This window comes from Scyliorhinus canicula, chromosome 3 (genome assembly GCF_902713615.1).
Source record: "Scyliorhinus canicula chromosome 3, sScyCan1.1, whole genome shotgun sequence".
Classification (NCBI taxonomy): domain Eukaryota; kingdom Metazoa; phylum Chordata; class Chondrichthyes; order Carcharhiniformes; family Scyliorhinidae; genus Scyliorhinus; species Scyliorhinus canicula.
In genome coordinates this window covers 173,358,105-173,385,663 of record NC_052148.1, presented here as the reverse complement: position 1 = coordinate 173,385,663, position 27,559 = coordinate 173,358,105, and the positions used below count along the sequence as shown (strand labels likewise).

The 27,559-nt window shown below is 46.6% G+C and overlaps 1 protein-coding gene across 2 annotated transcripts in view; it reads left to right on the top strand.

The window, feature by feature from the left end:
• The first annotated feature begins 660 nt into the window (after window positions 1–660).
• Window positions 661–27,559, top strand: part of cds1 (CDP-diacylglycerol synthase (phosphatidate cytidylyltransferase) 1) — a 130,990-nt gene continuing 104,091 nt past the window's right edge. Inside the window, exon 1 of one of the 2 annotated variants that reach the window (XM_038791774.1) lies at window positions 661–1,075. In XM_038791774.1, coding sequence (XP_038647702.1) covers window positions 1,019–1,075 — 57 coding nt within the window. In that variant the 5' untranslated portion in view covers window positions 661–1,018. The remainder of the gene's footprint in view (window positions 1,076–27,559) is intronic. The other variant, XM_038791776.1, reaches the window with a different exon arrangement.

Below are 27,559 nucleotides of genomic sequence, written 5' to 3'. Positions count from 1 at the left end.
TTCATTTACACATTACAAACCCCACAACCATCAATTGGATAAATAGCCAGTTTATTTTCGCAGAGATAAGCGTTAGTCTGCTGTTCCTCTGCTCTTCTGAATAGTACCATGGAATCTTTAGTGACATCTCGCCCTAAAGATAGCGTCTCGAAGAGGCCAACATTCCCTCAGTTCTGGATTAGTCTTGAGCCCGTCCTCACGTCTGGCATGGGGCTTCCGTATAAAATCTGATTCACGGATGGTTGCGAATAGAATCAGCAGTTTTCAATGCGGTGTAACTACAATCGTATTTTTACACAATGTCAAATGGGTCGCAATCATGAAAGAAGGCATATGAAACGAGTTCGAATTCCAGATGAGAGAAGTGCATTTTTAAATAAAAGTTTTGCACACAAAATAATTTTTAATTAACAAAAAATCACCAAACTGAAAGCTCGTGCAAAACAAAAATCCTGATTGATGGATGTGAAGCACATTTGCTGAATCAACGAAGTAACATGGGAGAAGACCATTACTTCATCCGATTATGCTGCCTTTTCTTTGCTGCAGGAGACTGTACAAAGTTTTATAAATCAATGCATGCTGCCGTACAGCTTCAGTAGTTTGCTGCCGGGACTGGGAGGGGAAACGCGCGCGCCCCCGCCAGCGAAGCTCAGCCGCTCGAGCTCTGCCCGGCCGCGGTTACCAGACGATTTACAATCTGCGTCAGCACGGGAGCGGCGTCAGTGTGAGCTCGAGCCCTGAGCCGCCGCGGTCCTGAACCTGATCCGGCCCAGAGCAAGGCCCCGCCCCAGCCCCAGCCGAGCCCAGCGGCTTTTTCCCCCCCATTCCCTGTACTTTTACTGCGAGTTCGCAGATGACATCGAGGCAGCGGGAGATCGGTGGGTCCGAGTGAGAAGGCAGAGCGGGAGAGGCGAGGGGGACAAACCGGCTACCGGGAGAGGCGAGGGGGACAAACCGGTTACCGTGTGGGGGAGGGGGCCAACCGGCTACCGGGAGAGGGAGAGACACTTGAGAGATGACGGAACCGAGGAGGAGAAAAACAGAGAAGGAGCTGGAGAACCTGAACGACAAGGTAAGGAATTACCTGTCTCGTCGATAGGAATGTCTGTATGCAACCAGGTAGGAAACCTGGTGCAGTTCTTGGTTTAACCTGCTAAATGTAAGGAGTTACTGAGGAAATGTATTTGAAGCAGATCTGTAACCTTAATGTAGTTACCGAGGTAGAACAACTACAAGTGAACGAGCGTGTTTAACGCAAGAGGGAACCTGACAACACTTTTTGCTGTGTATATTCAATGCTGAGAAAATGTCTGTAAAATCACTGTTTAAACCATTGAGCATAATTAAACAGGAATTCAGCCAATTGTGTCAGTATTGTGTGTAAAAAGAAAAGAATACCAGCCTATTCTTATAAATCACTAAGCAATCCAAAAATAAACAATCTTAGTTGAGCTACACATTTTGACAATAGCAAGACCGAAAGATAATACAGGGTTCTAGTCCTCTGCACTTAGCAACTACCAGGGTCAGATTTCACGAGACATCTGTATTCATTACACTGATTGTCAACTGCATTTCTAACATATACAAGCCATATAACTTAAAGTACTGCAAGTGAGAATGAATTTTAGAATGTTCAAGTATTATGTCAAACTTGAGTAGAAAAATAACCAAAGTATTCCCTACAAATTTTCTGATCATCTGCAATAAACTTGCAGTGATTATGGTGTAGTCTTCAAATTTCCTCATGAATGTCACCCTGGAGCATCTTTTACTGTTCATGTCGATCTTAAAGCTTGTTACCAATGCCTTGAGTGAAAACAAATGATTAATGATTATTTGAGAGTAGGACTGGGCTGTAATATTATTGCTAGATGTGAGTGCCAATAAAAAAAACTATTTGCGATACATTTTTGTTTTGGCTATCATTTGGTTATCAACAAAAGTTACTGCCTTGCAACATTCTTTCCTGACTATTGTAGTTATGATAAATACTGATGAGGCAGTAATATTAGTGATATGGCTTATGTTACCACTGAGCTATCGCATTGGAGTGGACTTTAACTGAAGTTATTAAATGATCATAAAACTTGAGTGATTTGTTTGAGTTCTTGAAATACTATTTTCACTGGACTGACTCCATCCGTGTGTGGGTTTGTGGTCCTACAAACTGTTGGTTAGTATTTTGCTATTTTACTGTTGTTGTGCTGCCTGATTGATATCAAATTGTGGATGAGGCTGAACTTTCCGCAACTTGCCATTGCAAGACCGAAATAAAAGCAAAATATTGTGAATGCTAGAGATCTGAAGTTAAACCAGGAAGTGCTGGAAAAACTGAGCAGGTCTGTGGAGAAAGAAAAATAGTTAATGTTTTGACTTCTAATTAATTAATAATTAAAAAAATATAAATCTAGAATACCCAATTCATTTTTTTCCAATTAAGGGGCAATTTAGTGTGGCCAATCGACCTACCCTGCACATTCCACACGGACAGTGAGTGACCCAGAGCCGAGATCGAACCTGGGACCTCGGCACCGTGAGGCCACAGTGCTAACCACTGCACCACCATGCTGCCCCTAATTAATTAATAATAATCTTTATTGTCACAAGTAGGCTTACATTAACACTGCAATGAAATTACTGTGAAAACCCGCTAGTCGCCACGTGCTGGTGCCTGTTTGGGTACACAGGGGGAATTCAGAATGTGCAAATTACTTAATAGCACATCTTTCGGGACTTGTGGGAGGAAACCGGAGCACCCGGAGGAAACCCACACAGACATTGGGAGAACGTGCAGACTCCGCACAGACAGTGACACAAGCCGGGGATCGAACCTGGGACCTTGGAGCTGTGAAGCAACTATGCTAACCACTGTGCTATTGTGCTGCCCACATTCTTTAGATGAATAAAAGTAATGTTCGACATAGAACATTAACTCTGTTTCTTTCTCTGCCAATGTTGCTAGACATACTGAGCATTTCTGATATTTTCTGATCCGGAAGCATGTCTTCCTGTAAGATAGGGTGCTGCTAACAGCTTTGTCAGAAAGAAACAAGTGATAAAATAACTTGTGATATCCAGATTTTAGTGAGATTATAATGAGTATAATAGCAATGGGTTGTGAAGGGCATTAGAAAAATTGAGTATGAAGTTGATAAAATTACAAATTAATGTTGTAATGGTTGGGGTTGAGGTAGGGATGGAGACAATCAAGATGTTAGGGGTGACAATGGTCAATTTTAGAGAAAGATTGGAACATTGGATTTGAAACTTGACACAGTTGAGCATGCCTCTCCGTGCATTCAGTTAAACCATGAACAAGGATGAATTTGAGATAAATCTGAGAGCTTCAGTGAAGGACCAGCCAACTTCAGTCTTGCAATAAAATCAGGAAGTCCCTGAAAAACTCAGGGCAAGGGTTTGAATGTGGGAAGATGTGGCACATCAAAGTGTAGGAGACAAGAGCCTGGCATTTTAAAAAAAAAATATTTCTTTATTCTCCTTTTTCACATTTTCTCCCAAATTTACACCCACCAACAATAAACAATAATTCGTCACAAATATGTCTGGAGAGAGAACTGGGAAAGATGTTCCGCATAAACTGTATGAGGAACTAGATACTAAATTAGAAAAGTAGAACCTTAAAAGGTTTAATCTCTGGATAAGACTATAGAGACTTGTGCGATTCTAACAGGACTGACAGGGTAGATGCAGGGAAGATGTTCCCAATGATGGGTGTGTCCAGAACCAGGGGTCACAGTCTGACAGAGATGAGGAGACATTTCTTCACCCAAAGAGTGGTGAGCCTGTGGAATTCATTACCACAGGAAGTAGCTGGTGCTAAAACATTTAATATATTAAAACGGCGGCTAGATATAGCACCTGGGGAGAATGGGATCAAAGGCTATGGGGAGAAAGCAGGATTAGACTATTGAGTTGGATGATCAGCCATGATTGTGATAAATGACAGAGCAGGCTCGAAAGGCCAAAAGGTCTCCTCCTGCTCCTATCTTCTATATACCTATGTATTACCTAAACCACATGCAAATTAGCATAGGGTGCGTAAAATTAGAGAGATTAAACATGGCTCAAAGATTGGTGTGGGAGAAATGTGTTCTGGTTTGTGAAGCACTGGCAAAAGTCCTGGGAAAAGTGGGGACTGTACCTTTTGGGATGGTCCACACCTGCATCTTACTGGGACAGTGTTCTTGTGAACCGCATAACTAGGGGAGTAGCAAAGATTTTAAACTAAATAGTGGGGCAAGAGCTCGCATGTGGGAAGATGTGGCACATCAAAGTGTAGGAGACAAGAGAACAGAGCCTGGCATTTAAAAAAAAAAATTTCTTTATTCTCCTCCTTTTTCACATTTTCTTCCAAATTTACACCCACCAACAATAAACAATAATCAGTACTAAATATGTCAATCCCCATATCAATAACAACAATCCCATCCTCCCACCAAACCCCAAACATTAGCCCGCATGTTCACATAAACAAACGACGAAAAGGAATCAGGAATCACCCATAGTCACCATCAACACACACCACCCAACCCCCACCCCCCCCCCCCCCCAAACTAATGTTCGATGTTATCTAATTCTTTTTTTAAAATAATTTTTATTCAAAATTTTCATAACATATCAACAACAAAAAGTAAACATTTTTTACAAAGAACAGAAAAAACAGTACCCCCCCCCCCCCCCCCCCCACGCATACACAAAGGAAGAGGTAAATTAACACCTGCCATTCGCACAAAACACGCGCCCGCCCCCACGACAAACACGTGTATACGTAGAGAAATAAATAAATCCACGCCCGCCATTAGCATAGAGCAACTATACCCGTCCCTCTGTGTTATCCAATTCTTGAAAGTGAATGATGAATAATGCCCATGAATTGTAGAACCCCTCCATCCTTCCCCTCAGTTCAAACTTAACCTTCTCAAGAGTCAAGAATTCCAACAAGTTCCCCCGCCACGCCTGGGCACAGGGTGGAGAGGTTGCTCTCCATCCCATCAGGATCCGCCTTCGGGCGATCACCGAGGCGAAGGCTACAACATCTGCCTCCGCATCCGTTTCCAACCCTGGCTGGTCCGACACCACTAATATGGCCACCCGGGGGCCCGGGTCCAATTTCACGTGCATCACTTTAGAAATTACCCAAAAATCCTCCTTCCAGTAATCCTCTAGCTTTGGACAGGACCAAAACATATGAACGTGATGACCGCAACACCCACACACATCCTCCACTCACTCAAAGAATCGGCTCAGCCTCACCCTCGCGAGGCACGCCCTGCACACCACCTTCAGCTGTATAACTGTATAAGCCCCAACCTTGCGCACAAGGTGGAGGCACCCATCCTCAGAGCACCTCACACCAGAACCCTTCCTCCACATCCTCTCCCAACTCTTCCTCCCACTTTGCTTTGATCCCTTCCAGTGGTGCCTTCTCCTCTTCCAAAATAGCTCCGTAAACTGCTGACACTACCCCCTTCCCCAGTACCTCCTCCAGCAATGCGGAGATCGGCTCCTCCGGGATGCTCCGCATCTCCTCTTCGGCAATACCCCGAATGCACGTATCTAAACAATTCCCTCTGCTCCAGCCCACACCCCGCCTCCAGCTCCCCCAATCCTGCAAACCGATCCCTAAGAAACAAATCTTTACCCTGCCCCCCAACCCGAAGTGTTGGCGAAACTGAATCCAAATTCTCAATGAAGCTATTATTACCGGACTCCGAGTACTTCTCCGGGGCCATCGGGAGCGGCATTGTTGCTAGTGCTTTCAATCCCGACCCCCTGCACAAACTCTCCTCCACTCTGACCCACCGGGAATCAACCCCTCCCACCCAGCTCCGCACCCCCTCCACATTTGCCGCCCAGTAGTAATACATCAGCTTCGGAAGACCTAAGCCCCCTGCCTGCCCTCCCCTCTGTAGTAGCACCTCTCCAACTCTGGCCACCTTCCCTCCCCATATGAACGACGCAAGCCCTCCCTCAATCTCTCTGAAAAAAGCCTTTGGCAGGAAAATCGGCAGGCATTGAAAAATAAATAGAAATCGCAGCAACACATTCATTTTAACCGCCTGTACCCAACCCGTCCATGACAGAGGGAGACTGTCGCACCCTGTCAGACCAGCCCCCATTCTCCCCACCAAACTAGAAATGTTGTACCTAAGGAGGCCCCCCCCCACCCCCACCCCCACACTCTTCCGGGCAACCTGCACCCCCACGCACCTAAAGTGAGTCCCTGCCCTATGGAATGGCAGTCCCCCCCCCACCCCACCAGTGCCCCCACCCCCGGCTGAGACACCACCAAATACTCACTCTTGTCTCGATTTAGGTTGTATCCCGAGAAAGACCCAAACACTCAAAGCAGCTCCAATATTCCCCCTATCGACACACTCAGTTCTGACACGTATAACAGCAAGTAATCGGCATACAGAGATACCCTATGCTCTATATTCTCCCCCCCCCCCCCCCCCGCCCGCACTATTCCTTTCCATACCCCCGAACCTCTTAATGCGATGGCCAATGACTCAATCGTGAGTGCAAACAGCAGGGCGGGGGGAATAGGACATCGCTGCCTAGTCCCACGGTGGAGAGAAAAGTATCTTGAGCTGATGTTGTTTGTGTGGACACTCGCCCTCGGCTCCTTGTATAGTAGCTTCACCCAGTTCGCAAATCTTGGTCCAATCCCAAACCGCTCCAGAACTGCCATCAAGCACCCCTATTCTACCCGGTCGAATGCCTTCTCAGCATCCAATGCCACAACCACCTTTGTTTCCTTCCCCTCTGCCGGTGCCATAACAACGTTCTAATGTTTAAAAAGAGATGCCTCCCTCTCAATAACCCTGTCTGATCTTCACCTATCACCTTCGGGAGGCACTCCCCCAGCCTACCCGCCAGTACCTTCGCCAATACTTTTACGACCACATTCAGAAGTGATATGGGCCTATACGACCCATACTCCTTCGGATCCTTATCTTTTTTTAGCAACAGGGAAATCGATGCCTGCCCCAAGGTTTGTGGCAACACCCCCTTCCCTATTGCCTCTTCAAACATCCCCACCATCAGGGGTGCCAGCTTATCCTTGAATTTTTTATAGTAACCACCGGAAACCCATGCGGCCCTGCCACCTTCCCCGAGGTGGCTCTGACCTGTACAACCTCTCATAAAATTCCTCAAAAACCTTGTTAATCAGATCCAAAGACATCACCAACTTCCCTACCCTATCCCTCACCTGCACAATTTCCCTTGCCGCTGCTCTCTCCGGAGCTGACCTGCTAACAAATGCCTCCATGTTCGTAAACTGCACCCCTTGCTCGTCTCAGTTGGCGCGCCGCCTTCCTGGTAGATAGTCGGTCAAAGTTCGCCTGTAGTTCCTTCCTCTTTTCCAGCTTTGCTGGGTCCCCATCCTCTGCATAACTCCTATCTACCTCCAACATCTCATCTATTACCCTCTGCCGCTCCAACCTCTCCTCTTTGTCCACCCTGGCCTTAAACAAAATCACCTCCCCCATCACCACAGCCTTGAGAGTCTCCCAGACGACCGCCTTCGACACCTTACCCATACAGTTGAAACGTACATATTCTTTAATTGCCTTTTCAATTTTGTCACAGAATACTTAGTCCCCCAAAAGTCCCACATCTAATTTCCACCCGGCCTCTGCGCTACCCCCTTCTCCAGCACCATATCCACCCAATGCGGAGCATGATCTGACATTGCAATTGCCGAGTATTCCGACCCCTTAACTCCAGCCAGCAAAGCCTTCCCCATCACGAAAAAGTCGGTCTGCGAATATACTTCTGAGAAAAACGGGTACTCCCGCTCCCTCGGGTGCCCCACGATCAGTTCGCGTGTGCCCAAGTCGGGGATGGCCCCAAACACCTTCTTTGCGAATCCCACATCATCCCAACTGAGGCCGTATACATTTAACAGCGGCACTAACCTCCCCTCCAGTGCCCCTGTCACAATCACATATCTACCCCCCCTGATCTGCCACCACCTTCTCCATCTGGAAGCGTACTCTTTTGCTGACCATTACCGCTACCCCTCGAGCCCTTCCGTCAAGTCCAGAGTGAAACACCTGACTAACCCAGCCCTTTTTAGTCTCACCTGGTCATTCACCCTCAAGTGAGTCTCCTGCTGCATTGCTACATCGGGTTTCAAACTTTTAAGATGCGCAAGCACCTTTGACCTCTTGACCAGACCTCCTAACCCCCCTCGCGTTCCATGTTACTATCCTAACTGGGGGTCTCTCTCACTCCCCCCCCCCCCCCCCCCCCCCCCCCAAATCCACCATCATCATACCCCCCGGGCCCTGCCCCATGAGCCTGACCCGCCCCTATCCATTCTTAAAATCAACCCCCCCCCCCCCCCCCCGCCAACCCCACCCCCCACATTTCCTCTCGAAAAAAACATCTCCCAGCATCAATCACCCCCCCCCCCCCCCCCCCAAACACCCTGCTCGCCTCGTAGGCCAATCGAAACCTGCTAACCAGACTCCAATGTCCGCAGCCTTCCTCTCACCTCACCTCCGTTCACTCACCAACTTTAGTTAGCTAGTGCGGGTGGCTCCCCCCGCCAAGATATACCGTCCCCTCAAACCCAGTCCCAGAGAAAGAAAAAACAAAAACAACAATCAAACCCATACAATTCACTAAAATAAGATATAACCGTCGCAACACAGAATGCCAATCAACCCAAACAATAACTTGAACACTGTAACAATGTGAAGAGAAGTAAATTACAATAAACGTCAGTAAAAAGAAAGTTATGACATTTGTACATTTTCCAGCTCTCCAATCACAGTCTACAGTCTCTGTTCCAGCTCCACTCCTCATATCTGTCTTAAGCCCTCACGAACGCCTCAGCCACCTCCACTGTCTCAAAATAAAAGTCTTTGGCATTATACGTTACCCTCGGCTTCGCCGGGTGCACCATACCAAATTGCACCCCCTTTTTGTACAGTGTCGCCTTCACTTGCCCGAACGCAGCTCGTCTTTTTGCCAACTCCACCGCCAAGTCCTGATAGAGTCGAACTCCAGCACCATCCCACTGTACCTCGCGCTTCTGCTTCGCCCAGCTTACTACCACCTCCTTCATGCAGTACTTATGGAAGCAGATAATTACTGCTCCTGGTGGCTCATTCACCTTGGGCTTCAGCCTTAATGACCGATGAGCTCGGTCCAGCTTGTACCGGGAGGGGTTCTCACCCTCCCCCCTCAGCTCCGCCAACGTCTTAGAGAAGTACTCTGTTGGCCTTGGGCCCTCTGTCCCTTCAGGCAAGTTACAATTCTCAAATTGTGCCGTCTCGAGCAGTTCTCCAAGTCCTCGAGCTTTGCTTGGAGTCCTCTGTTGACCTCCACCACTCTCCGCAGCTCGTCCCCCATCGAGGTGAACTGGTCGGTGTGCTGCGACACAGCCTCCTCCACTTCCTCCATCTTCTCGCCCTGCTCTTTCACCTCGGCCGATCTCTTTGCCACAGCTACCTTCACTGGAGCGATTGCCTCCTCCACAATGATTTCAACGCGACCGCCGTCTCCTCATGCCTCACAAACTGCTTTTCCAGCTCCACCGCCATCACCTCGGTCACCTTTTCCACCGTAAGTAGTGCGGCCCCACCTTACGGTCTGGCATTCCCATCTTGTCAGCGCTTTTGCTGGCCTTCTCATTCAACGGCGAACCCGGGTTTTCTTCCTTCTTAGCTGCTTTTCGCATCGTCTAACGTCTTATTATTTTTTCTTTCTTTCTTTCTTCAATCTGAAAATAAATAAATAATTATTTTCAAATTTTTTTTCCAAGAATTCCAAAATCAAAAAATCTCTTCCCCCGGGGACGGGACTTCAAACTCCTCAAAAATCCATTTTCAGTGGGAGCCACCCAATGTGCTCTACTCCCCCTCTACATCGCGTTCTGGACTCGAGCCTGCCATCTCGATTGCCTCGCCTCATGTCAAGCTCCGCCCACGCATCTGACCTCTGGACTGGTGCCCCCCCCCCCCCGCTCTGGCCGCCGGACACTCCCACGGGGCTCCTCACTGGCTCCAAACTGGACCGACCCGACGCCCGTCCCTCAGGCCCCAAAGGCCGAAGAAACTCAGGAACAAAGAACAACAGGGAAAACCCCAAAAAAGTCCAAAATATCGCGGACCGGCGGGAGCCTCTTCCCGATGCAGCCACTCTGCTCGCGAGTGCCACCGGAATTCGAACAGAGGCTGGCATTAATATGAGAAATGATAAATGGACCAGGACAGGGAGTACAATTCAACAGATAACGCTAAAGGTTACAAAAATAACAAGGACACAAATTAAGGCTCTATATCTGAATGACGTAACATTTGAAACCAAACAGATGAACTAATAGTGCAAGTAGAGATGAATAAGTATAATCTAATAGGCATTACCAAGGCATGGCTGCAAGAAGGCATAGATTGGGAAAATATCAACGGTTATGTAATTTGTAGGATAGGAGGTTTGGAAAAGGTGAAGGTGTGATTCTGTTTTTTTTTAATATAAATTTAGAGCACCCAATTTTTTTTTCCAATTAAGGAGCAATTTAGCATGGCCAATCCACCTACCCTACACCTTTTTGTGTTGTGGAAGTGAGACCTACACAGACATGGGGAGAATGTGGTGATTCTGTTAATAAAAGACAACAGAGAAGGATGACCTAACTTCGAAAACAAAGATATAGAAGAAGTTTGGTTAGAGATTAGGTTTAATGGAAGCAAGAAGTAATTTGTTGGAGTCGTCTACGGGCCCCCTCATAGTCATCATTCGGTAGAGCGGGTATCAATAAAGAAATGGTGGGAGCTGTCAGTGAAGGTCTGGCGATTATCATGGGGGATTTTAACCTGCATGTAGACTGAAATAACCAGATGGACAAAAGTAATGTCAATGCCAAATTCATAGAATGTTTTCGGGATAATTTCTTAACACGTTCTGGAGCCAATCAGACAGCTGGTTATATTAGACCTTGTATTGTGCAAAGAGATGGGGTTAATTGATGACCTCCTAGTGAAGGCACTCCTAGGTAGCAGTGATCATAAATGTGATTTCATTTTACATTCCGTTTGAGGGAGAGTGTGACTTAGCCTATTATTTTAAACATGGGTGGCAGGTCAGAAGATTGGACAGACTATATAAAAAAAGTAAAGAATAGCTAAAAGATTAATAAGGAGGAGAATAAAGAGTACGAGAGAAAGCTAGCTAAAAATAAAAAGGCAGATAGTGAGAGTTTCTATAGATATTTTAAAGAGAAATAATTAATAGAGTGAGCATTGCCATAGAAACTTGCCATAGAAACTGAGTCTGGGGAGTTAATCATGGAAAATAAAGAGATGGCAGATCATATTCCTACAGTACAGAAGGAGGCAATTCAGCCCATCGAGTCTACACTAAGCCTCTGAAAGAACACTCTACCTAGGCCCACTGCCCCGCCCTATCCCTGTAACCCAATAACCACACCGAACCTTCGGACACTAAGGATCAATTCAGCATGGTCAATCCACCTAATCTGCACTTCTTTGGACTGTGGAAGGAAACCGGAGCACCCAGAGGAAACCCACGCAGTCACGGGAAGAACAGTTACCCAATGCCTGAATGAACCCGGGTCTCTGGCGCTGTGAGGCAGCAGTGCTAACCACTGTGCCACTGTGTTGCCCTGCATTGGTATTCTGCATTGGTCTTCACTGCAGAGGATATAAGTAACATCCCAGAAATAGCTCAGGAATTGAGCAGCACGGTAGCTTGTGGGCAGCACGGTAGCAAAAGTGAATTGCACTGTAGCTTCACAGCGCCAGGGTCCCAGGTTCGATTCCCCGCTGGGTCACTGTCTGTGCGGAGTCTGCACGTTCTCCCCGTGTCTGCGTGGGTTTCCTCTGGGTGCTCCGGTTTCCTCCCACAGTCCAAAGACGTGAAGGTAATGTGGATTGGCCATGGTAAATTGCCCTTTAGTGACCAAAAAAAGGTTAGGAGGGGTTATTGGGTTACTAGGATAGGGTGGAAGTGAGGGCTTAAGTGGGTCGGTGCAGACTTGATGGGCCGAATGGCCTCTTCCTGCATTGTATATTCTAAAAAAGAATTGGAAGGAAGTGAGTACCACAAGAAATTTAAAATCACCAGGAAAGTGGTGCTTAGCAAATTGTTGGACATGCGGGTGACAAAGTCCCTGCGTCCTGATGGATTTCACCCTAGTGTCTTTAAAGAAGTGGCTAGTGAGATACGTTGATGCGTTGGTTTTAATTTTCCAAAATTTACTAGATTTTGGGCAAGTTCCATTAGATTGGAAAATACCTAATGAAACTCCTTTTATTCAAAAAGATAGGGAGACAGAAAGCCGGAAATTCTAGGCCAGTTAACTAGACATCTGTTACGGAAAATGGTGGAAGCTATTATTAAAGATGGCACTCAAATTCAAGGTAATGAGATGGAATCAATATGGTTTTGTGAAAGCAAAATTATGTTTAACCAATTTATTCAAGTTCTTTCAAGAAGTAGCAGGTGCTGTGGATAAAGAGGAACTGGTGGGTGTACTATACTTGGATTTCCAGAAGGCATTTGATAACGTGCGACTTCAAAGGTTATTGCAGAAAATAAAAGTTCATGCTTTAGGGGGTTATATATTTTGGCATGGATGAAAGATTGGCTAGCTATCAGAAAGCAGAGTCTAGGCAAAACCTGGGTTATTCTCTTGTTGGCAGGATATGACGAGTGTTGTGCCACAGGAATCTGTACTGGGATCTTGACCTTTTTTACAATTTCAATAAATGATTTGGATGAAGTGACTGATAGTGCTGTTACTAAATTTATTGATGACAAAGATAGTTAGGAAAGTAAGTTATGAAAAGAAATATGGATATAGAAAGGTTAGGTGAATGAGTGAAGATCTGGCAGTTGGTCTATAAGGTGGGAAAATAGGTCATCTGTTTTGGCAGGATGATAATAAAGAAGCATATTATCTAAATGGTGAGCAGTTGCAGAGGGATCTGGGTGTCCTAGTGCATGAATCACAAAAGATTAGTATGCATGTACAGCAAGTAATTGGCAAAGCTAATTGGTTTAGCACAGTTGGCTAAGACAGCTAGCTTGTAATGCAGAACAAGACCAGCAGCGCGGGTTCAATTCCCGTTCCAGCCTCCCCATCAGGCGCCGGAATGTGGCGACTAGGGGCTTTTCACAGTAACTTAATTGAAGCCTACTTGTGACATTAAGTGATTATTATTGCATTATTATTACTATAATATTATTATACTTGTTTAATACCTGGAATGGGGAGCTGTCTTTTGAGAAAAGGCTGAGTAGGCTAGGCTTGTATGCACTGATATTTAGAAGGACATGAGTTGACTTGATTGAAACATCTATTACCCCAAGAGGACTTAACGGGGTGAATGTGGAAAGGATGTTTCTTGTGGGAGAATCTAGAATTAGAGGCCATTGTTTAAAAAACAGAGGTTAAAACAAAGGTGAGGGGAGAAAAAAAATTCTGAGGATTGAAAGACTTTGGAATTCTCTTCCTCTAAAGGGAGCTGAGGCAGAATGTTTACCTATTCAAGATTTTTGATAACCTTTCACCACCTTGCTGATTGGGGGTAGGTAAGAATGTGAAGTTGAGATTAAAATTAAATGAACCATGATCTAATTGAATGGCCCGAGGGGCTGAGTGGCCTACTCCTCCTCATTTGTATGCTTATATCTAAAATGTGAATAATTTCATAGCATAGTATGCTGCTGTTTATGTTTACTGCATATGCTTGTTCAAAGATCATTAGGGATCGGTGTAGTTAATTATAAATGAGAGAGAGGAAAGGGCAAAAATAGTTGTGGGTGAATTTTATAGACCATTTAACTGATGACTCAGCAGAGGAAAATATATAATATATATGTATATATGTATGTTATGTAATATGTGTGTTTAAATCACCCTTGCATGATCTCCAATCACTGTTGCAAGCCTCGCACCAACAACTCCAGCTCTGTAAATACCGGCAGCAATTTAACCATGACAGCCACAGACAGTGTATTGTGCATTGACCTTTACTGAAATTGGGATAAGAGAATTACTGTCTGAATATTTTTCTTACATCTGGCTCTCCTGTCAATGCCCTTCTCTGTCCCTTTCCCATCCTCTTCTAGCAGCTTGACCTGCTCTGGGTGGCCTTCCTTCATCCTGTCAGTCGTGTTTAATTCCCAGGGAGCTCTACTAGAACATTCATTACTGGAAGCAACTAATTTTAGTACAAGAAAATAACCAAATAATTATTTCATGACCTGCCGGATAACACCTGTAACCTATTCAAACTTTAGACCGGCATAAGATATCTCCCAAAGCATGTGCGATTGCACCAGCAGCCGGAAGAAATTAATCCAGCAACTAACCTGGAAGTAGTTCATGATCCCTGTAAATATTGCTGGAGGATGTACTTTGTTCTGTCTAATGTAATAGTCATTTGCGCGAGGTTAAGACAGGTTGTTGGTTGGATTATGAAGTTTGAAAGTGGTAATGCTGAAGTACAATCAGCATTGCGCACTGCTCATCATGTAGATGCCGATTGTTAGGCTTGCACGTACAAGCAAATCCCTTTACCAAGGCAGCATACTGCCCACTTCCATCAGAAGTGTGCATAAGTTTCTTGGATCCCATTTTTGATTCTCATATGGTCATGTAGCAGCACCTTTTTAAAAAAAAATAAAAAAAATAATAGGAATTACGCAGCCCAATTATGTGCCCAATCTTTTTTGAAAGCTTAAAGTAGTTAAGAGAATTGTTAGGTGAATTGCGAAAGACTCTTCCCTCTGGTAAGAGAATGTAAAATATGGGAGGGAGATACGCCCTTTAGATTTATGTGCTGGTTTTGTATTGTACTGAAAGATTCAATGGAAACTTCCTATTATTTGTTGCTGATCGATCCTGCTCTCATCTGCTAAAAATGCTCACTATTCTAGGAACATCCTGAAAGGATAGGTAAAAAAGTAAGTTATGAAGAGGACATAGGAATCTGCAAAGGAACATAGTTTAAATGGTTGATAGATGTTTAAATGGTTGATGGATGTATAATGTGGGAAAATGTGAACTTGTGAACTTTGGGAGGAAGAATATAAAAACAGCATATTATTTAAATGGAGACAGATGACAGAACTCTTTGAGGTACAAAGGAATCTGGGTGTCGTGGTACATGAACCAGGAAAAGTTACTATGCAGATACAACAAGTGATTATGAAGGCAAGTGGAATGTTGGTGTTCATTCCAACGGGAATGGAGTACAAAAGTAGGGAAGTTTTGCTCCATTTGCACAGGGCATTGAGGAGACCACATTTGATGTACTATATACAGTTTTGGTCTTATTTAAGAAAGGATATAAATGCATGAGATGTCGTTCAGCAAAGGTTCACTCAACTGATATCTGGAATGGGGTGGGGGATCTTATCTTTTGAGGAAAGGTTGGGCCTGTATTAAATTGGAGTTTAGAAGAATGAGGGGTGACCTTATTGAAACATACGAGAGGGGACTTGACTGGGTGGATCCTGAAATGATGTTTCCCCTCATGGGAGAGACTATAACTGTGGGAATTCGTTTACAAATAAGGGGTCTCCCATTTAAGATGGAGATAAGATTTTTTTCTCTGTCCGAGTATCATAAGTCTCTGGAACTCTGATCTCTAGAGAGAGGTGGAGGCAGGGCTGTTGAATATTTTTAAGGCAGAGAGGTAGATAGGTTTTTTGGGGTAGGTGAAATGTGGAGTTGAGGGCGCAGTCATATCAACTATGATATTATTGAATGGTGGAGCAGGCTCAAGGGGCTAAATTGCCTCCTTCCCATTTGTATGCTTGTGTGAATGGAAAAATGTCCCCAACATTTTTTTCTCTACTGCAAACCACCTTCTTCTTTCTCTGTCTCTCCCACCCTTGCCTCCAACGATGTGAGTAGCTCCTGGAATACTGTGAAAAGTTGTGGTCACATTATCTATGGAAAGATACACTGGCTTTGGAGGCATTGCAAAGAAGGTTTACCAGGTTAATCCCATGTATGGAGGGATTTTCTTATGAAGAGAAGTTGGACCTGTCCTCATTGGAGTTTAGAAGAATGAGAGGCGACCTTCTTAAGATATAGGATTGTCAGTGGGCTTGACCGGGTAGATGCTGAGAGGATATTTCCCCTTGTGGGAGAGTCTAGAACGGAGGACATAATCCCAGAGTAAGGGGTTTCTCTTTTAAGACAGAGATGAGAAGGAAGTTCTTCTCTGAGGACAGTGAATCTGTGCAGTTCTTTACTGCAGAGACTGTAAAGGCAGGGTCGTTAAGTATGTTCCAGGTTTAGATAGATATATTTTGAATCAGTAATAGATACAAGAGTTATGGGCATAAGGAGGGAAAGTAGAGTTGAGGATTATATCAGATCAGCCATGATCTCATTGAATGGCGGAGCAGACTTAATGGGCTGAATGGCCTATCCCTGCTGCTATGTCTTATGGTCCATTTCTTTGTCAGTAAGATTAAGATCAAGTTATCAGCTGCCTCTGTTGTATCCCTCCCCAACTCCTATTTCTCAAACTCTCCATGGTCTTTGACATGGGTTGACCACACCACCCTTCTCCAACATGCCTCCACTGTCATCTGGCTTCGAGGGAATGTTTTCACCTGGCTTCATTTTTTTTCTAATTGTAGCCAGAGTATCACTTGCAATGGCTTCCTGCTCCTGTGTCATTACCTCTTGTGTCCTGAAAAGAGTTAGGCCTCTTTCTATTTCTCATCTACATGTTGTTCCTCAGTGGCATCATCTGAAAGCACAGCAGTAGTTTTCACATGCACGCTGAAGCCACCTGCCTCTACCTCAGTACTCTCCCCACAACTGCTTCACTTGCTAAATTATCATAATTCTTCTCTGACATCCAATACTAGGGAAGCAAAATTTCCTCCTATTAAACATTGGGAAGCCTGAAACCATTTTTTACAGTTCTTACTCCAAACTCTATTCCACGGCTATCAACTCCAGCCCTCTCCCGAGAAACTGTCAGAAACTAAGACAGACTGCAACCTTGAGATGAGCTTCAGACCACATACTCGCGCCATCAGTAAAACTACCTAATTCCATCTTCATAATGTTGCCTGGCCTCTGCTCATCTGCTGTTGAAGCCTTCATTAGGCCTTTGTTACCTCTAGACTTCACTTTTTCAACACATTCCTGGCTGATCTCCCCTACCTGCTGCGGCCGTTGTCCCTGAATTCACGTGATCGGGAACACTGCGATGGATGGCTCCGCGACCCGACACCCGCCCGCGGGTCGCGACCCCCACTTTGAAAATGCCTGTTCTACATAGTTCCCTATGCCTATTCAGCCTGGCTGAAGTCCTTTCTTTCCATAATTGTAACAGTGTGTGATGTGTCATTACTGCTGCTGCTCCTAATTTGAGTTTCCCAATTTCCCTGCGCTTTCTGGATTGTTTAGCACTCTATGAAGCCCAACTTGTTGTTGGGCATCTGGGATGGACAATACATCATTTCCTTTCTGCCAAATTTGTGCTTCAGGTTCATTAATATCTTCTATTCATGAATGTAACACCTTTTTTGGGTAATTCACCCCTTGCACAAATGCCCCAATAGTGTATTTTCCAAACTTTTTGACCAATCATTTATTTGATTGTATTTGCTTGTACATTGTTTTACAGGCATTGTAATATTTTTTATTTTTCTTCACACTTTTAACAGGTATTTTGTTACTTCCAACACATTTTCTGTTCCAAAGCATAGATTTTAGCTCCTTTCGTACCCTGGTCTATGTTCTTACTCTAAAGATAAAAAAGGGTTATTTTTTTCCACCCAGACTGATGGAACCATCAATTCACGAGACACGTGCTTTAAGATATGAACAGTGGTTTTAATCTACTTACTACAGAGCCAGCCTGTTACCCGTTGAACTCTCGATGAACTGCAGGGTGGCTCTGGACAAGGTTATTTATACAGCAGTCTAGGGGGAGGAGTCGTGGGCGGAGCCGAGGGTGGAGCCCTGTACAAACTCCTGAACATTCCCAGAGCTACTCCCCCTAGTGGTCGGATAACGCTACTGCGCTTACAATGGTATTGGTCACAGTGTGAATTACTAAGTTACGTTCACCCCCTGCAAAAAAATCAAGTCCGGCGGGGGTGGTGGTCTACAAAGCAAGTCTGTCCGGTGGTCGAACTGTCTGCTGTGATCTGCGGAGCACTGGGGTTTCAGCCTCTTGCGGTGATTGGATGGGTGTTGTGTGCTGGGGTACAATGGCGGACTCCAGGGAGGGTTGTGTCTGAGCTTCATACTCTTCTGGTTCGACTGGGGGCTGGTGGAGCGAGCTCGTGGGCTCGGGAGCGCGAGGGGGCGGCAGCATGGGGTGTAGGGTGAGGGGTCCTTCTGTGGGGGTAGAGGGGACGCTGGATCCGCCGGGTGTCAGATCCCGGAGGGATACTGTGTCCTGGCGGCTGTCAGGGAACTCGACAAAGGCGTACTGGGGGTTGGAGTGGAGCAGGCGCACCTTCGCAACCAGGGGGTCGGTTTTGTGTGCCCTGACTTGTTTCCTCAGGAGTACCGGGCCCGGTGTCCTCAGCCATGCTGGAAGTGAGACCCCCATGGTAGTGCCCCTGGAAAAAATGAAGAGCCTCTCATGAGGGGTCTGATTGGTCGCTGTGCATGAGAGGGACCTAATAGCGTGGAGCGCGTCTGGGAGGACTTCCTGCCACTGGGAGACTTGGAGCTTTCTAGACCGGAGGGTCAGTAGGACGGTCTTCCAGACCGTCGCGTTCTCCCTCTCCACCTGCTCGTTCCCCTGGGGTTGTAGCTGGTAGTCCTGCTCGAGGCAATGCCCTTGTCGAGCAGGTACTGACGCAGCTCGTTGCTCATGAAGGACGAACCCCGGTCGCTGTGTACGTAGCTGGGAAACGAAACAGGGTGAAGATACTATGCAGGGCCCTAATGACTGTGTGGGAGGTCATGTCGGGGCACGGGATAGCAAATGGGAAACGGGAGAACTCATCTACGGCGTTTAGAAAGTAAACGTTCTTGTTAGTTGAGGGGAGTGGCCCTTTGAAATCAATCGCGAGGCGTTCAAAGGGCCTGGAAGCCTTGACCAGGTGGGTCCTGTTTGGTCTATAGAAGTGCGGTTTGCACTCCGCACAGATCGGGCAGCCCCTGGTGATCGCTTTTACCTCCTCGTTGGAGAAAGGCAGATTTCGGGCTCTGATGTAGTGGGCGAGCCGGGTGACCCCCGGGTGGCAGAGGTCGTTGTGGATGACTTTCAGTTGGTCAATCTGCGCGCTGGCGCATGCCCCGCGGGATAGGGCATCCGGAGGCTCGTTGAGCTTCCCGGGTCGATACTTAATATCATAATTATAGGTGGAGAGTTCGATCCTCCACCGAAGAATTTTATCATTTTTTTATTTTGCCCCTTTGCGAGTTATCAAACATAAAGGCAACCGATCTTTGGTCGGTGATGAGGGTGGACCTCCTACCTGCGAGGTAGTGCCTCCAGTAACGAATAGCCTCCACAATGGCTTGTGCTTCTTTCTCGACTGAGGAGTGTCGGAGTTCTGAAGCGGAGAGGGTACGGGAGAAAAATGCGACTGGCCTCCCTGCCTGATTTAGTGTGGCTGCTAGAGCTACCTCTGAGGCGTCGCTCTCAACCTGGAATGGAGTGGATTCATCCACTGCCCGCATGGCCGCCTTTGGCGATGTCCTCCTTGATGTAGTTGAAGGCCTGGCGTGCCTCAGCTGACAGAGGAAATTGTGTGGCCTTAAAGAGTGGGCGGGCTTTGTCCGTATATTGAGGGACCCACTGGGCGTAGTAGGAGAAGAAGCCAAAGCACAGTTTGAGGGCCTTGGGGCAATGGGGAGTTCTAAGAGGGGGCGCATACGGTCCGGGTCTGGGCCCAGGACTCCGTTTTCCACGACGTAGCCGAGGATGGCCAGTCTGTTTGTGTGGAAAACGCATTTCTCTTTGTTGTAGGTGATGTTTAATTTCTGTGCCGTCTGGAAAAAACGGTGGAGGTTGGCGTCGTGGTCCTGCTGGTCATGGCCGAGATGGTGACGTTATCCAGGTACGGAAACGTGGCCCGCAGCCCATACTGGTCCACCATTCGGTCCATTGCTCGTTGGAACACTGAGACCCCATTAGTGATGCCGAAGGGGACCCTTCGAAGGAGCAAATGGAAGAGGCGGCCATCGGCCTTGAATGCCGTGTAGTGGCGGTCCTCCGGACGGATTGGGAGCTGGTGGTATGCAGACTTTAGATCCACCGTGGAAAAGAGCTGATACTGGGCGATCTGATTTACCATGTCTGCAATCCTGGGGAGGGGATACGCGTCGAGGAGCGTAAATCTATTTATGGTCTGACTATAGTCGACAACCATGTGGAATTTTTGGAATTCCAGAGCCTTTGGACCTCTGATTTGATAAATACCCTATCCTGCAGGCTGTATCGCCTGCTACGAGTGGCTACGGGTTTACAGTCCTTTGTGAGTTTGGTGGAGAGGAAGGGGGGGGAGATTCGCAGCGTAGCAAGGCTGCAGATAGTGAGTGGGGGCAGGGGCCCGCCGAAGCTGAGGGTGAGGCTCTTAAGGTTACACTGAAAATCTAGGCCTAATAAGAGTGGCGCACAGAGGTCGGGCAAAACGTAGAGTTGAAATTTTGAGTAGCTAGCGCCTCGGATTGCGAGTGTCGCGGCGGTGCGCCCCTGGATCTGGACAGAATGGGAGCCTGAAGCGAGCGAGATAGTTTGCCGTACGGGGAAAATGGGGAGAGAATAGCGTCTGTGTGTATGAAGCTCTCCGTGCTCCCGGTGTCGAAAAGGCATGGCGTGTTGTACCCGTTGATTTGGACCTCTGCCATCGAATTCCGCAGATGCTTCGGGCGTGATTGATCCAGGCTGACTGCGCTGAGTTGCGGGCCGCGTGACGAGTGCCCGGGGAGGTCGTACTCTTCCGATCAGTTGTCCGAGCGTGGAGATGCAGGTCGGGCCTGTGGATCGCACGTGGCGGGCGGCGAGGAAGATGGCGGCCCCCATGAGTTGCACGTGGCCGGCCGCTTGGTGGAGGTTTGCCAAGATGGCGGCCCCCATGGATCGCACGTGGCGGAAGGGGGCAGGGTCGGGGCATAGGCCGCAGCGTTTCGGGCCCCGTGAGCCTGTGGATGTGGGGAGCGATTACTTTGTGCGCTGGGGAGTTGGAAGCTGGGGCCCTTTTTGCAAGGCACACTCTGGCGTAGTGGCCTTTCCGCCCGCAGCTGCTGCAGGTCGCGCTGCGGGCCGGGCAGTGCTGCCGCGGGTGCTGATTCTGGCCGCAGAAATGGCAGGCTGGAGCAGCATAGTGGCTGGCTGGAGCAGCATAGTGGCTGGCTGGAGCAGCATAGTAGCTGGCTGGGGCAGCATGGTGGTTGGGCAGCCGCGTGGCACAGGCCTGGGGGAGTCGCTGGTTGGGGGCCCATGATTGGGTCGCTGGGTCCGCGGGGAACAAGGTGAGGCTGTGGAAGGAGACCTCCATCGTGGTAGCAATTTCCGCAGTTGTTTCTAAGTCTTGGGGCCCCCTTTTCCAGCAGTCGTTGGCGCACATAATTAGACCTGAGGCCCGCTACAAAATCATCGCGTCCAGCAAGTTCTCTATGTTCAGCTGCGGTAACCGCTTGATAGTTACAGTCATTCGATAGATTATTGAGCTCTCTTAAAAATTCAGCGAGTGATTCTGTAGGCCGCTGGCGGCGTGTCGTGAACACATGGCGTGCGTAAACTTCATTAAAGGGCCTTACATACATCTTATCGAGTATCGCGAGCGCTGCAGTATATGAACCGGCCGAGTTTAGTTGCGTAGTGATTCTGTGGCTCACCCTCACGTGCAGTAGACTTAACTTCTGTTCCTCTGTTGATTCGGCTGTGCACGCTTCTGCCAGGTAGGCCTTAGAGCATCGCAGCCAGTGGGAGAAGATTTCTTTTACCTCTGCATCCTGTGGGTCGAGTTCCAGGCGTCCAGGCTTGAGGGCTGATTCCATGATCGATCCTGACTGTTCTTGAGTAGATTATATTGATGGAACCATCAATTCACGAGACACGTGCTTTAAGATATGAACAGTGGTTTTAATCTACTTACTACAGAGCCAGCCTGTTACCCGTTGAACTCTCGATGAACTGCAGGCTGGCTCTGGACACGGTTATTTATACAACAGTCTAGGGGGAGGAGTCATGGGCGGAGCCAAGGGTGGAGCCCTGTACAAACTCCTGAGCATTCCCAGAGCTATTCCCCCTAGTGGTCGGATAACGCTACTGCGCTTACAATGGTATTGGTAACAGTGTGAATTACTAAGTTACATTCACCACACAGACTATGTTATATTCTCTCTCCCCCCCCCCCCCCCCAAACATTTTCGGGTTTATTGTGTTTTTCTACAATGCTCTTTATCATTTTATTTAGGACCTCAGCCCCTGATTGTTTAGAGAGTGGCGTCTCCCATTACTGGTGCCAGTTTCCATTTTAAAAAAAACTTAAAACAAATTCCACTTTGAACATCAATCAACCAGGATTACTTTCTTTATCTGTTTATCCCTTCACCAATTAGCATGCAGTCTGGTAATTAATTGCCATTATCAAGGTTCTGCTTTTTCATTTAATCACTAGCTTTGATATTCCCTTAGCAGTAGCTCCTCCCATGTCCTTTCCTATGATATTTGATTCTCCTATAAATTTCAAAAATTGGCTTTCCTCCTTCCCTTTCAAAATTCCTTTCCTGATGATTTGATATATCCCTTGGCATGGAACAGCATAGACAACATACCCTTCTTGACACTCAATGGTGATTGCAGAGGATATCCTCATTATTATATCTCCTAAAATGGCAATCTTTCTTTAATGCTGTCTCTTGCCCTCCTGGACTGCTTCGTGCAGAAAATACAGAGGCATGGGATTGAGTTGATTTAGTGGTTTGGATCAGAAATTGGCTCGCTGAAATAAGGCAGAGGGTGGTGGTTGATGGGAAATGTTCAGCTTGGAGTTCAGTTACTAGTGGTGTAAAGATGGGTGAGTAAATTTCCGGATCACACTAAAGTCGGTGGAGTTGTAGACAGTGCGGAAGGATGTTGCAGGTTACAGAGGGACATAGATAAGCTGCTGAGCTGGGCTGACGGGTGGCAAATGGAGTTTAATGCAGAAAAGTGTGAGGTGTTTCATTTTGGAAGGAGTAACAGGAAGACAGAGTACTGGGCTAATGGTAAGATTCTTGGTCGTGTGCATGAGTAGAGAGATCTCGGTGTCCATGTACATAGATCCCTGAAAGTTGCCACCCAAGTTCATAGGGTTGTTGAGAAGGCGTATGGTGTGTTAGCTTTTATTGGGAGAGGGATTGAGTTTCGGAGCCATGAGGTAACGTTGCAGCTGTACAAAACTCTGGTGCGGCCGCATTTGGGGTATTGCGTGCAGTTCTGGTCGCTGCATTGTAGGAAGGATGTGGAAGCATTGGAAAGGGCGGCGAGGAGATTTACCAGGATGTTGCCTGGTATGGAGGGAAGATCTTATGAGGATAGGCTGAGGGACTTGAGGCTGTTTTCGTTAGAGAGAAGAAGGTTAAGAGGTGACTTAATAGAGGCTTACCAAGATGATCAGAGGATTAGATAGGGTGGACGGTGAGAGCCTTTTTCCTCGGATGGTGATGGCTAGCACGAGGGGACATAGCTTTAAATTGAGGGGAGATAGATATAGGACAAATGTCAGAGGTAGGTTCTTTACTCAGAGAGTAGTAAGGGCGTGGAATGCCCTGCCTGCAACAGTAGTGGACTCACCAACATTAAGGGCAATTAAATGGTCATTGGATAAACATGTGGATGATAATGGAATAGTGTACATGGGCTTTAGATTGGTTTCACAGGTCGGCGTAACATCAAGGGCTGAAACGCCTGTACTGCGCCGTAATGTTCTATGCTCTATAATCTCTTGGTTAGCATTCTGACCATCCTCCTCCCATCTTTTTTCTTTATCCCCACAGGTACCAAATACATTGTGGTTTCTCATTTCTTGACCCACTTAAGTTTTCCTTATCCTATTGACTAAGCCCCAATCATTCCTGTAGCTATATCATTGTGGTGTGCCTGTATTCTGTAGTTATTATCCAGACATTGTTCCCTCTTTCCTTATATGTTGGAGTATCCCTATTTTGCATTCAAACTCTGACTGAGCTGGAGTCACTCAAGTCATAGGCATTTTCCTCAGCTATGGTTATCTAGGATAGCCTTTCCATCTGCGAGTTCTGAAGCCCTGACACACTACTTATACTGCCATTATCTATCCATATATTCAATTAATTACATCAGTGTTGATTTGCTTTTGTACTAATTATAATTATTAGATGGATTTAACGACTTCTATCTGTTGCTGGCATTGTTCAGTTTGGAATACAAGGCTAATACATCTATTAACTTAAACAATATGTAAGAGGCAAGCACAAAAAACATTTTATCAGCTTTAAGCAAAGTAATTCCTTAAGCTATTATATGGTTAAATATTAAAGCATGAATGAATAATTGAATACTTGGCTTTTATTCCTTGGGCACCGCCACTGCTTCCTTCACTTTTCAGGTTCTTTATTTTGTCGCAGTGCTGCCACTACTACTTTCCTCGCACACGGTTTTAAAATGCTCTTTCCAAGTATCGATCACTCCTTGTGTGAAGAAAGCTGAATGCAACCCTTAATAGAAGAGTTCGCTGCCCATCAGGAACAGCGGGAGGATAGTTTGGCCTGGTCCAGAAATCTGAAGTTTTGTAGCGGAAAATGGAATAACCCAGCGAAGGGGGCAATGAATGGGAAGGAAGGGGTTGAGGGAAGGAGACAGTGGCTAGAAAGGTGAAATATTTTGTGGCTGGACTTGTAGGAAAGGAAGAACAAAGGGAGAGTGAACTGAGGGAGTCTGAGATTTTGACAAATGTTGCAACTTGAATCAGTGGCAGGTGGATGTTAGAGTGCGCTGAGGGTGTGTTGGGGGTTGGTGTTTTGTCATGTTGAATGGAAGAGGTCAGAGGTTGAAGACTGCTGGCCTGAACTGGGAGGTTGGCGTAGGAGCCAAGGAATTGGGTGAAGAATTTCTCTGGGTGTACTTGGGTGTGCATAGAGTGGGATTGTCACTTGAGAAATTATAGTTTTGGGTTGTGTTTTTTAAAAATCTGAATATTACTGTTTTACATGATGTGCCAAATTAAAAATATCAATCATGAAGTGTAAAAGTGTTTAGAATTAACAACATGTCCGTAGCTCTCCATCATGACTAATTTTTTGCTTGCATCAATTGGATTTCACTTGTCATTCATTCATTTTTTTTTTCTCTCCACTCAATGTTGAGCAAATCTACAGTTAATAAGCTACAAAATATGCGTAGCAATGTACTTGTGTCAAAGCAGCTGATCAGGTTTTTCTTGGTTTCCAGGTTATATATATTTCTGTGATTGTTGATTTCGAAATTGGGAAGAGAGATTTTCTTCCTCATCCCCTGGGCGAGCACTATGGTGCTGAATTGAACCTGCAGGTTCAAATAATGGTTGGGTTTAGTTTCCTTCACAGCAAGCAGGTATTCTCTTACAGAAGACTTTGGGCGGGATTCTCTCAGCCCAGGCCAGGCTGGAGAATCGGCAGGCCGGGCACGAATCACGTGACGCCGCCCGACACCAGTCCGCCGATTCTCTGGAGAGCGGAGAATCGCCGCCATTGGCATCAATGCGGTCGGCATCAATGCGGTCGGCACGGCGCTGGTCGAGGGCCGCTCTACGGTATGGGGCACCCCCCCCGGCGATTCTCGGCCCGGGATGGGCCAAGTGGCCGTACAAAAAAAAAACGCGTCCTGCCGGTGCCGTTCACAGCTGGTCTTACCCGGCGGGACCTCGGCGTGAATGGATCCGGGGGTGGCCTGGTGGGGGGTCCGACCCTGGGGGGAGGGGGGGGCTCCGCTGTGGCCTGGCCCGCGATTAGGGCCTACCGATGGGCGGGCCGGCCGGCCTCTCGGGCTGGGGGCCTCTTTTTGTTCCGCGCTGTCCCCTGTAGCCCTACGCCATGTTGTGTCAGGGCCGCCACGGTAAAGGGAGCCACCATGCATGTGCGGCAATCGGCCGGTCCCACTGCGCATGTGTGCGTTGCGCCGGCCCCACTGCGCATGCGCTGACCCGCGCTGCCTATCTGATGCCGGGATCGGCAGCTAGAGCGTCGTGGGTCACTCCAGTGCCGTGCTGGCCCCCTGTAGGGGTCAGAATCGCTGCTCCTGAGGCCATGTTGACGCCGTTGAGAAACGCGACGGCGTTTACGACAAGTCAACACTTAGCCTCAGGATCAGCGAATACCGCCCCTAATTTATATAGCGCTTTTCATGACCACTGGACATTTGAAAATACTTTGCAGCCAATTCAGGACTTTCTGAAGTGTAGTTGTCACTATTGTAATGCAGTAAATGTGACAGCCAATGTGAGCACAGCAAACTCTCAGAAACAATATGATAATAACCAGATAATCTGTTTTATGTGATGTTGATTGAGGGATAAATATTGACCAGTATACTGGGGGTATCTTCCCTGCTCCTCTTCAAAATAGTAACATGGGATCTTTTGCATCCACCAGAGCAGGCAGATAGGGCCTGGTTTAATATCTCATCCAAAGACGATCCCTTGGACATTGCAACATGCCCTGAGTACTGCACTGGAGTATCAGCATTGATTTTGTGCTCAAGACCTAGAGTAGGACTTGAACCTGAGGTGAGATTCCTCCCAACTGAGCTCTACATGTGCAGTTTAAAGTATACTTCTCACTGTCACTATAGAATGTAATATGTGCTGTTGCAAAATATACCTAATGAAGTGTCCGAACGGAGAATTTTTTGGGAGTGAGGTACATTATTTTGTTTGCTATAGTGTAAGGTACATTAACTGCTTAAGAAGTTTCAATAGCCAGCACTAGAGATTGTATGAAAAGTTTAGCTACCTAGAGCCAGTTTACTATATGACCTGTGTGTGGATGATGAGCAATATTCTTGCATTGAAAAGGCAGCAACCACGTTCAACAGATTGACTGAGCATATGTAGAATAATGGGAAATTACCATTGAACACTAAGGTACACCTAGAGAAAATGATGGTGGACTATTTAATAACTCTTCACAAACATTGCTGCTTCCAAGGTTGAGTCATCTATGTCAGAAGGAAAATGAGTATACTCCAAAGGAAGTATTGTATGGAGAATTTGTGGGTGCTTCAAAGCCACTGGGAAGACATGAGCTCAGTTTCAAAGGCATTTGTAGGAGGAACTCAAAACCAAATCTATCTAATTTATGACTAACAACTAGTTACTTCTGTAGCATTGTTTTGCATCAGGGAATTGAAGAGAAGTGGATGAGAGACTTACCATCTGACTTATACCTGCACCATCGGTAGCAAGGACTATCGCTTGAGATATGATTCTCAGCTGCTCACATTGTAGCATGACAAAGTAACTGAACTGCTTGGCATATAGATCAAAACTGATGCCTGCCATACATCCCGGATGGGTTGTTTATTTTTATTCTGAGATAAATCTAACAATG